The sequence below is a fragment of the Cupressus sempervirens genome, chromosome 7, assembly GCF_028749045.1.
Source record: "Cupressus sempervirens isolate cs-2001-9-10 chromosome 7, ASM2874904v1, whole genome shotgun sequence".
In the NCBI taxonomy this organism is placed as follows: Eukaryota; Viridiplantae; Streptophyta; class Pinopsida; order Cupressales; family Cupressaceae; genus Cupressus; species Cupressus sempervirens.
Genome location: NC_143124.1, coordinates 279,379,674 through 279,393,346, shown reverse-complemented (window position 1 = coordinate 279,393,346; position 13,673 = coordinate 279,379,674). Strand labels below are relative to the sequence as shown.

The following is a 13,673-nucleotide window of genomic DNA, read 5'->3' as shown; positions in this document are numbered from 1 at the left end:
CACTGTATAACTTCGCATATCCAGATTATATCTATGTAAAGAGATAAATCATAATCATCAGAAACTGCTTTACAAGTACTATGTTTCTACACTGCGCTCTGTACATCACATATAGCTTTTGTATCTCTTTGACTTAGATTACGCGCAGTTAACCTCAATATCAGGACACTGTGAGGAACACTTCCTTAACTTCCCGTCATCTAATTGTCAAACGTCAGTCCGTACGACCACAACCTTTGTTTGCTACTCTGTCAGTCTTCACAAAATTACTGCTATGTTGATATCAATGACAAACACAATCATGAATGCAACATGTCGATACTGCCACATGCTCTCCAATGCTTAGGATACTCCCCCAAAGGAATACCATCAGCATTCATGCTAACACCCTCCTCATAAGCACTCCCATATTGTCCCTAGTAATTCATCATTATGTTCAACTATATTTCACCTATTGTCCTTATATAATGTCCTTCTAAAAATTCAGGAAGAGAGCTTTATATATTTCTCTATTTGACAAATGATTTAGTAGAGACCATACCTTGGTGACAAACAAAACACCAAATGTGAATCAACAAATAAAAGCACAAAATGAAAATGACCTAATCAACGTATCACCAAGATGAGGATCAACGATATCTTGTGATGAGATTTTATGTAAGTAATGATATAATTATACCATGCGTTGCTGATTAGTTCTATCATGACTTGTCAATTAGCAATGTTCCCAGCCATTGTATTGAGTCGGTTGGATACACAATATGAGGTAACTACTAATGTTTCTATCATGTCAGAAATATATTGAAAGTATGACAAGCAAACCATCTAGAAAATATCTTTTAGTTCCAACATCATCCCATCATCCCTTCTTGGTGATCCCCTGCCATTGTGTTCTTCCAAGACATGAATGACTTGTCTCGTTGTATAGTACTTAAATGCTGAATGCTTGTGAGAAGCAATAAAGAATTCCACGAATAACATTTGTGTCTCTCTACATGGTTGAGTGTGCCCAAATTTAACTCAGCATACTACAAAATACTTACCTACATCAAACCTCGATTTCTTTTCTCACATAATTGGCATTCTTTGGTCATTTCAATTTGTATCCTTTGTTAATATTATAAATTTCTGCTAGGTCTTTCTAACTAACTCCATACTTATACTAAAGAGACTACTTTTTTATGTGTGAAATTCAGTCTAACGGTTTATAAATTATAAATTAGAATATCAGCACTTGCTATGCATACTACACATACTATCCAAGCTTATCTCAAAAATAAAAGGCACTAAATAAAACCACTTCACTTAGTGATGCTGGGATATATGTATGGACATTGAAAGGCAAAAATTGTAGGGCCTAATAATACAATGCTGTAATTAAAGATAGTTAATTTGGGGTTGGGTAGTTGTTAGCAAGGGGATGTGTCGCTAACAACTACCCAACCCCAAACTAACTATCTTTAATCAGAGCATTGTATTATTAGGCCCTACAAAAATCATGGTAAATTTAACTAAATTGCATAATCAATTGTGTCTAGAAAAAATTAGTATACATCATGAAATGCATATAATTTCCCCATTTTTTTATAAAGTGACTTAATTAAATAAATTTATTAATTTGTCCAAGAAAAATGTATTATTTGAAAAGGGATGATTTTAATTGTTTAATTTAGTTAAAGAATAAAATGAAATAATAAAATGGGATGACCCATATACAGCAGTGGTTGAAACTTGAAACACTTTGTTGGTGAGGCTGCCACTAAGGGCCAAACACCCGATGGGCCATTGTGCTCGCGAGCTTTGTTCCTGCACTGGGCTGTTGGACTTGTGGGTTTGAATTTGTGGAGTATTTGGCAGCGAAAAAGGCTGCCAAATACTAATGAAAAAACAAGAAATAAAAATGAATATAATAAAATAATCACTTTATTAAATGAAGTTCTCCAATTGTGACAAATGTTTATCAAGGCCTTGCAAAAATTAAACATGGCCTAGTCTTCTCTATAGAAATTGAATTTCTTTTAAGGTGTAATGGTCTACAATATGCATGGATTTGATATTGTATGATGATTTGTGAGAAGCAAAGTATGGCTACCTTCAGTGGATCAACAAGGGTTGGATTAAAACTTGACTCTTCCCAAAGGTGGATTCATGATAGGTTTACAGTTAGGCCAGATTTGTGAAGTCTCCGTTAAACACAAATTTGTAGGGGTTAAGGGTTTGATTCAGAAACAAGGTACTTCAGTAACTTTCATAATAAAGTGTCAAATTTGTGAATTGCAGGAGTTATGGGTTTGATTCAGAAACAAAGTTACTTCTGTAATTTTCAGAATAAATTTACTTTGATTGGACCATTAATTATATTTTTTGTTGAGAATAAAGTTTAGTGCTGGGTCAATTAACTATCAGATTAGAAGGTACAAATTTGAATTAATTATTGCATGGCACCTCATATTTCTGAGCCTTCTTGAGGATGACAATAATGCATTTTGTCTTGGGAGTTTGATGCCATATTTGGTGGCGGCTAGGGTTGAACAAGTCTGAGATATTTTGGTATATAAATATCTCTGAGAAAAAATAAAGAAAAATCACTGCAATACATTTCTCAAAAAACTGGGCAAGAATTTAAGAGATTTTTTGTACTTTCCCTAAGTTTGGTAATAATCAGAAATTTGTTTCACTCAGCAGAAAAATCAGATCAGTAATCTGATCACAATTCTGAGTTCATTGCAGAATTTCTTATAAGAAAAGAAAAGTTTTAAATTTTTATATGCCTGAGTTTTGGAAATATTGTTGTTCTTCTATTGTCCCTATTTAGGAATATTACAGTGCTTCTGTTCCAACCTCTTAATTAATGCAGTGATAAGACAAAAATCATCATTTTTTATCAATAGCATCCAGGCACTAAATCAAACATTTCTTTAATTCTGTGTACAAGATTAATGTATTTTCTATGGCTTCACCTAATTTTGAACTCCACAAGAAATCTAAAGCTACAATTCTCATACACTCAGTTGCATGAATCCAATATGGCGAGTTCTCAATGGCACTAGTATGGAAGGTTCTCATCCGCAGAAGACAGAAACTTGAGTCCCAGATCTCTGTCCTTTTCACAATATCAATCATTTTCATTGCATGTGCCATGCCTCTGCCGTATAAGATAAGACATAACAGCTTATCACCAAATTGTTATCTTAACATCATTAAAAGTGTTAAATAAAGGATAGCGCTTACATAGGAAAGGAATAGTTATTTATCATATCGGTTGACAATTCCCTAGGTTGACATTAATAATCCTTAAACACAAGCAAAGCAGTGATCATGAACGGCAATGATTTATTGCCAGGATGTATCTTTTCAAACAGAAGGTTCTGACGCTTCCCACCTTTGCATTTATAAAGGAGGAAGACTCATTTGGTGAAGGGCATAAAATGAAGATTGGATTTGTATCATTCAAGAACCCTGCAGCGATTGGCAATTGGGATAATTGGTTAGCATTCAAGGGGATTATATATTGAACCCAGCATATCCATAATTATCTTCACGTACACACATGTGCATGTGTATGTGCGTGTGTACTCCTTGCAAGTTTGCTTCAAAGAGAACAAGAGGTATTTATTAATATTTATTATAGCAAGTTTCCTTTAGCAATCTACTTTGAATTTACACCAATATTTTGCAAATAGAAAGGATAGCCAGCCTTCCAAAGTTCATGAGATATCAAGTACACCACTTCAAGATGGATGGACAAGAAATCTTGCCATGCTCATGGTACAAGGGGTGTTGAGGACCAATTCCAATCATGCCCTAGGCTTAAAACGGTTTATCAAGTATGCCACTCTAAGATAAATTGAACAGAGTCTTAGGATGCTCAAGGTATAAGGGGTGTTGAGGACCAGAAATCCAATCATGGCCCTGGGCTTGGTCAAGGAAGACAACCAGCCTCCGAGATGGACTAAGAGATGGAATGGACCTGAAATCATACCATGCTTGTGAGCTAGGGGATGTTGAAAATAAGAAATCCAATCATGCTCCTGGGCTTTAGGATTTTCTCAAGTATGCCATGGATGCATGGAAAATCCGCCCATGCTCTCGGAATACAAGGACAACTATTCTTGAGATTGTGGTTTGCAAATATTCTTAATGAATTCCTAGCATGATTGACTATAGAAATATGCCTTGATCAAATAGTAATTATGTACCTGTTGCATTAAATTAGATATTAATGATGAATATCAATATAAATTGTCTTAACGTCCTAACATGAGTTTCTAGTGATTAATGGTGTCTGCAGGCCTAAATCAGAAATATCCCAAAAGAGACCATATGGTTGGCAACTTTATTCTAAGAGTATATTAATAAAGATAATGCAATTCTCATCTTATGTTGGAATTGCTGTTTTAGGACTAAACTCAGATATAATCCAAAAAGGGTCACTGTATCATGGAAATTTGATGTAATTCCAGGACAGGTAAATCCGCATTAAAATTACATACTGTATATTCAGTTAAGCTGATTTGAATATCATCAGAGCTCTGGTTCAAAATATATTTATGCTTAAACTAATTAGAAATGGCAGCAAAAAAGCACAAAATTTCTGTATTCATCAAAAAGTTTTTTATCTTTTTTAATTTCATCCAGTCAGTTCGTTCTAACTTCTCAGTGGAAAAATTCTAATCTTTTTTTCTTCTTCTTCTTCTACCCATCAATAGCTGTTCAATAAATTTCTTTATGTGCTTCCCTATATAAGCTCACAGGGGGAAAAATACATGAAATGTACACATTTACACGATCTCATTTAATACTTTGGTCCAGAGTTTCATTAAACATCACAGATTAGCTTAAGAAACAATCACATAAATCAATGTTTTCCATCATTCTTAGTTAGCATATGGTACACATATCTTACTTTGATTACCTAACAAATAGCATCAATTTGGAGGCAGAATAAGAGCGAGAGACGACTGAATCAATACCAGAGAGCCATCTCCATTGATGTCATCTTGCTGTGGCTGCTGGGGAACCAATCTTGAAGAATTCAAATTTCCAGAGGGCATTCCCGAAGGAACCCCAAGTCCACATCGGTTGAAGGGACGTCTGTTATCTTCCAGGCAGGGCCATACTGGAGGTAACATGTTCACAGGTGAGGTTTGAGGCACTGTTGGACCCACTTTAACCTGATAGACTACCCTTGTCCGTGGCCATTCAAGCTGAATATCAATCAATCAATGCAAATAAAATTTTACAAGTGATTATGTCATATAGGAAAAACCAAAAGGGGAGAATTCTATATCAATGTACTATAATCATGCATGACACAAATAGCAACTACTGTAGAAATGAATATATGAATGGAAGATAGCATCCTAGAGACTGTCACCAAGGCTCCCTTTCATTTATCTGCATAGTGACTAGTAAAGAAACTAAACCTAAAGATGGTTTTCTTACATAACAAACTACCAATAAGAAAGCGGAAAATCTCCCATCAATTCTTAGAGCATATTAAAAATAAGAACAAATCAGGGGGAATAAATGACTTACTTGATCTTTAGCCATATCTTCTCCCCACTCAATCTGAAGCTTCTTTAATAATAGCACAAGCAAACTCTGCAATTCAAGGGGAAACTCAGGTGGAAACAGCTTTTGGAGTTCCTCTTCACCAAAATTCTCATGAATACACTTCCGAATCAACATTCGTAGGCATGCTACAATCTGTGTGAAGTAATCACCATTGAACGAAACTAATTTGAGTGCAGAAACAGATATGATGACAACAACTTGTGTTCATTTACATTTACCAACTCCAAGGTAAACTGACCTTTAGAACAATTAGTTAGTCTATACTAGCCATCAATCATCAAATAATGAAACCAAATTGGTTTTGCACTTCTTTGTCTAACTTCTCTTTGTACGATGGACAAGTAATCAAATTTTGAAATTGGATGTATCCACGCAGGAGCAAAAGAAAGAATGTATAAACTCACAGGAAGTTATTGAGCTTAATGATGCAAAAGAAAAAATTTGTTTTAGCCTTCACTTAGTAGAAACCAAGATATTCTATCAATTTTTTAGCATTCTTCTAATTGATGGGGAGCACCGATCAGTAGCAAGTAAAAATCGCTAATTTCCTCAAATAGCTCAACATTAATGTGTCTATCAAACTACAAAGTTATAAAGTCACATGGAAAATTTCAACAAGCCCAAGAATTACGCAGGTGGTCTATGTTATGATAATTTCAGATCATCCTACAAAGTCTAATAAAGATGCCCTATAAATTATTCTTAATTTTGGACTGTATAAGTAGCTTCTTTCTGCTAAAACCATTTTCTGAAATTGTCTTTTAGGATACATTTGAATGTCGTCCAAATGTTCAATTTAGTTTTCTTATCATCTCATCTTATTTTGCAGCATGGAAAAAACCTTTTTCAACATCTGGATAAAATTGCTTTCCCTTGATTACAAGAGGTTCAAACTCATCCCTTTCTTTGCAATTAAATTTGAAAACCACCTACCCATTTTATGCTCATTTAGGCGATTTAAAAAAGCCTAAAAGATGCCTTGACCACAAAGGGCTGTGAAGAGTATACCCTTAAAAAAATATAGTAATTCGTGATGTAAACTCCTTTGGCTCTAGATTCTCTATTCATTAGTCATTTTTATGACTGAGATTTTCCCTTTCTCCTATGAATATTCTTCAATTTTGCCATGTTTTCCTCAGCATATGCTAACTATTAATAAACCTGATAATTTATACATGCAATACAAAATTTTGTTATATCCTACCCAGATATCCCTTTCTGATTTTTCCTCAAATAAATTTCAGAATCTTAAACAAGATTTTATGCAATAATAACCAGCAATATTGACCAGTAAACAACCAGCAAATACTCATTAAAATGCTCAGAAAATGTCTCAGATGTATAGATAGCATTAGTGAGCTGCGATGTCAGGCAATAGGTTCGGGTAGACCAGGTTAAACAGTGACAACAGTCGGATTGGATAACCAGAAATGAACCTGAAATGCAACTGGGAACTCCGCCACAAATTTACCAGATGATGAATCAAGGCTACGTCAAATCCATCAAGAAGAATCAGAGGGTTTGCCTCCTCGGATCCTCAATAGAAGCTGAAGCTTCCTTAATTTCTCCAAGAGAAATCTCAAACCAAATCAATATCCAAGCACAATCAAAATGAATGAAGCTTTCCTCTTTTATGCTCAAAATGGTGACCCTTCAGTTTTCTTCTCCTATCCTTCATATTTCCTTCTTTGTCACTTTTGAGTTTTGACCCACTTTCTAATATTAATTTGACTCATTTTGTAAATTTGCATTAAGCTTCCTTAAGCCAAAATTAATATTGTATTAATTGGACTTCAGAATTTCTAATGTCTCAAAAAGGGCACATTACAAATTTTGAGCATAAAAATCATTTATCTCAATCCATCCATCCCTGTCTAATGTTAGGCACAAGTTTCCATGGCATTCCTACTTAGCAGAATTTACCATGGATTTGTGAGAATCAAAAATAACTGTTGTAAATTTATTTTCTATTTCAGCATAAATATAATTTAGTTATTATATAGCACTGATAGATTTTCTCAGTTGCTAACCCATAAGGACTGAATTTCAGGCTCGGCTGCCAGGAAATTAAACAATATGAAATTCACATTTGCCAGTGGAGTCACCCAATCTTGGTGTCCTCTGCGACTCTATCTAGTCACAATATGGGCACCCTAACCCTACAAACAGTGAAGTCTCAAAGGTCTCACCTCTACGTCAAGAGGGATTTCCTACCCGATTGAACACTAGCTCAAAGTTGACGTCAGTGTCTTCTAACTTCACTATCATCGACAACATAGTTTACTTTGAACAGTCTACTGAATTAAGAGAATCAATGAGAACATGATAATCTCATCTGAATTATATCCAAGTTTAGAAGTAATGTAGTAGCCCGACTACTCTTAAACGTTGTCGTGTAATGTAATGATGGACACTTTAGGAGCAAAATACACTCACTGCAACATGGCTCCCTGTGCCTCCAGCAGACATATAATGAGATTGCGGTGCACCGATAGTGAGGCATATCTATGCATGACTTACACGGAAAGTTGTTTAAGAATGCGAATTACTAAATGTGAACTTACAGGGTCTAATTCTTCGTGCGAAGGTAGTTGGAGGAGGTCTTGCAAATGGGCTTTCTCGGCTGCATCGAGACCAGATTTGCGTGTCCTCCATAGAGACCTCAGAATGAGTTCAATTGAGTCCCGGGTTTTTGCCCTCACCAGCTTTGGAAGATGCTGAAACAGGGATTGCTCCATATCATCCGTGTTGATTATTGTGATTCACTTGACTTTTTCTTTTTAGCAATGCTTTAATTTATGGAACAAAATAAGACGTCGAGAGACCTCCTTTTTCGTAATTAGAGATGAGCATTGTTGAAATTAATTTATTTTCGTATGAAGATTCAGTTTGTAAGTGTGGTAGTTTAGCGAAGGTACAAAGCTCATGAGTACACTTTTTAAGGACTAAATTTGTAGAGGGATGATCTTGGTTTCATTTCTTAAGATATCGAAGTCTTAGGTTAAGCAAGACTTGATCTCTGGTGAGCTTATTTGGAATCATTCAAATTCACCAACAAATCAAGTACTTGTTGTCCTTGTTGAACTTCTAAAGTGGATGCTCTCATTAATTTTGTAATATAATTTAAGCAATAAAGTTTAACCTATTAAATTTATGGATGATTATGCTCTCATGAATTTTATTATTGTGTATTTTTAGTTTAGTAGAGTTTAAAATATAAAGTACTATAAAATAGTAGTTGGTAGAAATATAAAAGCCTCATATGATTGGCAAGTAGTAAGAAAAAACCCAAGCATGTAAGGGGATCTCTAACCTCTCCCTAATTATACTCGATCAATTTTTAAACTAAAAACTAGGTACTACTATTTTTGAAAAAAATATTTATTTAACATTGTAGCTTTTTTTCTTTTTGCTCCATGGGATATCTTGCTCCTATAAAGTAGATCAAAAAGCTCCCAAATAAGACTCTACCCTTAGTCTCATTTAACTTGTAGTTGTTGGCAATGTGTTAGTGTCTCTTGTGGGGATTCACAACATGGTTTATTAACATTGCATGTCTTCTATAAATATAACAATTGTATTGGGCATTCACGAATCAATCTTTTGGTGCAACAACAACCACTACTTCTAATAAGTGATATTAGAGCTTAGTCACAAGTTTAAATCCATGTAGGTCATGATGAATAACATTATGAGGGGGATAATTGGCAATACGACATGATTTAACAACCTCGCATGTCTTTTATAAGTATAGTGGTTGTATTGGGCATTAACAGGTTAATCTTTTGGTGCAACAACAACCACTACTTCTAACAATAGTAGGCCTACCCTAAACTCAATTATCTCCTTTAGCATCTTTGATCATTTTAAGGGACATTCTCATTATCATTAATCTACTTTTCTTTTAAAATTGTTGGCATGTAAGTAGTGTTTATATTGGGTTATAAAAATTAGAAAAAAGCTAATGTGAAAATATAATGGAAAATAAGCTTAGCCCATGTATATCCCAAAGTTAGGGAGAGGATAGTTCATTAATAGCTTTGGGATTACTTCATCTAGTCAAGATTAATTCTTTAGCTCAATTTATCTAGTGGTGAAACTATTCAAACACAATTTCATCACCATGGGGGTTTACAAGCTTGGAGCTTACCTTATCTAGGTCTAAACTCCAAGTCATTAGACTAACTTATCAATCCCCTTGAGCAAAAAAGATAAATTGTAAAGAAAATAAATTTTTCCCAAACTTAATCTAGGATAAAAACAAGTAGCAATTAACTTAGATCAATAGTAGATGGTTATGGTTAGCATATCTAAATATAAATTAAGTATTATATTAAGAAAAATAATTTAACACATACAAATGTTTAGCTCAATTGTAGAAATAAATGATTGGTGAAGATTGGTAAAATCCAAGTTATTTGTATAGTATAATGCTACCTTCTTATTTGCAGGTTGTGTCAAATCTATGCTTTGTAATTGGGCGAATCTATGTCTTTAGGGGTTGTTTGTGTCTATAGTTATTTCCTTGCATCCTACAAAATTGATTACTTGTGCTCTTACACTCCAATTTGCAAAGTCCACCATTGTTTAATTTAAACTAAAGGGTAGTGATATTAGAAAGTTACCAATGTCACTAGGATGCATGTTCTATTAGGTCAACCCTTGGAAAACTTCTGTAAGGATTTGTGGCTAACAAGTAATGCCCTAAAAATGACTATGCAATTTTTAGTCCTTTTAGTGTCCTAAACTTTAAAAAATAGTATTCATTATGTATTACATGCTTCTAAGATGGGGTACGATGCCCAAATATGAGAGGATGATAAGAAAATATAATACCTTAAATATAAAGATGAAGCCCTTGATGTAAGAAGAAGAGTTATACAAGCAATGTGGAAGTGACACATGTAGCTACAAATATAAGGAAGATGTTTCTAGAAGCAATGTGAAGTAATATAGGTACAAATAGCATTAGGAAAAGTGATGTAATACTTTCCATATATAGGATGTGGCAATGTAGATTTGATATGTTAAGGGGAGGCATATTGCCTCTCGTGCAAGCTAAAATGATAGAACTATAATAGGAATAATGTGAGTAATGTATAGGAATAAATAATGCCCTCAATGTTTATGTTGGAATAATGTGTAAATATGTACTTCAAATATTTTTATTGCATATTTGGGAGATGTGTTATCATTGATGTCAACATATTTCTTTGTTTGAGAATCATTGTTAATAAGTTCAGTATTTTATTGGTCTAGTGTAGCTTGTATATTGAAAATCTAAATTTATAGATGTACGCATTGAATAGAGGGATGTTGCAGTTGACTTAGTTCATCTTTTAAAATTTTGCATAAATATTTGAGTAAGCTACAAGCTTCTCTATAGGGACTCGCATTTTGGATGTTCAGAGGTGAGACTGTGACAACATTTGGCTCGATATGGTTCATGTTGGTGTAAATAAGTATTTACTATTTACATTTTACTTAAATTTACCTAGGTTAATGCAATTTTATATTAATTGTCATGTAGACACCTAGGAGTTTACATATTCATATGAGTTTTCTTATAGACAACACAGAAGTTTGTAATCCAATTGTCTAATTAATTCATTCTCATTTGATCATCTCTTGTCTCTCATGTGCTATCTTTTGTGCTTCTTGATCTTGGCATTTCATTCTTGCCTTAGGAAAGTTCTTACATTGTATAAGAGCTTGAGGCATATTCTTGCATGGGATTAGAGTCGAAGGAGTGTTCATTGCATAGCCATTGGAGATATTATTTTTTGTAAGTCAAGATTGGAGCTTGTTGGAGCAAATCAAATGTTGGCATCACATTCAGAAGGTCAAAAAACCCCTAAATCAACTTTTGTTTCATCAAGATTAGACATTTGAGATGAAATTTAGAGTCATTTAATTTTTTGAGGTGCGATGGCGGTGATTCAGGAAAAATAATTATAGAGGTGATTTTCAAATTGCGATATCTCACTCACCTAGACTCCTTTTTTCGAGCAATTTTTTTTTTGTTTTGGGGTAGAATTTTGTGATCTACACATTGATGTAGGTTGTTTGTAATCTATATTCCTGAATTTTTCTAAAAATCAAAAATCTCAAATCTTGTAACTTCAAAGGCTTCGTTCAGGCTCATATGGATACATATTCAAGTGATATTTTTTTGAAAGTGCGTAATTTTTTGTCTACTTTCTAGATATGGTATCAATTTGGAGTAATTTGAGTGGACATATTACTTTCAACATTTATTCATTTTTGGCTTATTTTGGCACTTGTAATTAATTAGATCCTTGAGAGATCTTGTGTCTTATCTTGTTGAGTCTGATATAGCTTCATATTTGTTGTTGCAACCATCAAAATTAGAAGTCCACTTTGGTTCATTTTAATAAGTGGCAATTGTACATGCACAAAGTATAAAGTGCCAAAATCATCCATTTTGGGGGGTTCTTTGATTAAGTGATTTGGGGGGTGTCTTCTATGCTTGTGCTTCTCTTTCTCTTGTGTTCTTTCATTTTGCAACATGGGTTCTCCTATATTTCTAGTTTTAACTCCACATAATTATGCTACATGGAAAATTAGAGGATGGAGTAAAATGATGGAAAAAGGTTTAATTGATTATATTGATGGAACCATGGTTGCACCATCTGATCCTGATAAACTAAATGAATGGAATCATAACAATAAGGTTTCTATTGGTACTTTGAAGAAGTATGTACATGATGATCTTATCTTCCATATTGATAATTGTAAAACAATAAAGGAAGCATGAGATAAGTTTGATGACTTGTATGCAAAAGTAGACAAAGCTAGGGGTTTTGAACTCAATGAAAGTCTCATGTCATTAGATCCTAAGGAGTTTGACACAATTCAAGGCTATATCATGTAAGCACATGAGCTAAGGTCAATGGTTAAGGATTGTAGAATTGCCATAGAGGATGAAAAATCGATCCATAATTTGATGAGAAAATTTCCTCCAAAGTATGCACCATTTGTTTCTAGCTTCAACACTCATAAGTTGACCTTAGGCTTCCTACACCATGCCTTCATTTGATTCCTTCATAGAGATTTTGATGATAGGACAATCAAACTTTATGAGCATGGGGATTCCCAAGTCTTCAAAGTCTAAAGCATTGGTGGCTAGTAAACAGAGTCAAGAAAAAGGTTCTAACAAGGAGCAGAAATCATGGAAACAAAGTTCAAAATAAGAGAAAGAACACTTAACCTCCTCACCACAAGACAACTCAAACAATAAGGGGTAAATAATCCAAGAAGGAGTTGCTTACTTGTGCATATTGCAAGAAGAGTGGACATGAAGAACATCATTGTTATACGAAGGAGATAGATGAACTCAAGAATCTTCTTAAGAAGAATCAAATTAGTCTACCTTCAAGAATGATTACTTCACCCTCTTCTTCGCATTTAGATTTTGATAAAGGAAAGGATTACGTGGAAAAAGGTCAAATCTTAGTGGCTACTTCAAGTCAAGATTCAAGGAGATGGCTTCTACATTTAGGGGCTTCTCATCATATGGCATCTTTATAGTCTATGTTTTCATCATTTGATCCTTGTCATACTCCACCTATCTTGATGGGAAATCATACTTACATGAATGTGATTAGGAAAGGAACTATTGATAAAGGGGAGGGATACTTTAAAGATGTGGTGTGCATACCTCACCTAAGTCATAATCTTCTTTCCATCTATCTGCTCACTCATGGGGATACAAGGAGGACTGTGGAATTTACACCTGATTTAGTTCTTATTAGAGACTTGGAGACTAGAAAGATCATTTCTACAAGGTTGGTTGATCATGCATCTTGGCTATACTACTTCTCAGACTTTGGTCATGATGATGATGGTGATTTTTCAATAGATTTTGACCACATTTCTAGTGATGATTCAAATTTTGAGAACTTTGGCTACTTGAACTTGGGTGTTCTCACATATAATCGAGTTCTTAAGCCTTCCATTTCTTCTCCTCCTACTAATATACCATCTACTATTATTCCTAATGATACTTGTATTCACATATCCATGGACTCAGGTGATTTAGTGCAACAAGATATTCATTGTCTTCCAGACTCAGT

The 13,673-nt window shown here is 34.2% G+C and overlaps 1 protein-coding gene across 2 annotated transcripts in view; it reads right to left on the bottom strand.

The window, feature by feature from the left end:
- The window catches only part of LOC149546508 (uncharacterized), a 194,059-nt gene extending 185,714 nt beyond the window's left edge, over positions 1-8,345 (bottom strand). For both annotated transcript variants that reach the window (XM_089791230.1, XM_089791231.1), the window contains exons 1-3: positions 8,142-8,345; positions 5,539-5,709; positions 4,974-5,207 (exon numbers count right to left, since the gene is read on the bottom strand). In XM_089791230.1, coding sequence (XP_089647356.1) covers positions 4,974-5,207; positions 5,539-5,709; positions 8,142-8,315 — 579 coding nt within the window. In that variant the 5' untranslated portion in view covers positions 8,316-8,345. The remainder of the gene's footprint in view (positions 1-4,973; positions 5,208-5,538; positions 5,710-8,141) is intronic.
- Between the last annotated feature and the right edge of the window lie 5,328 nt (positions 8,346-13,673).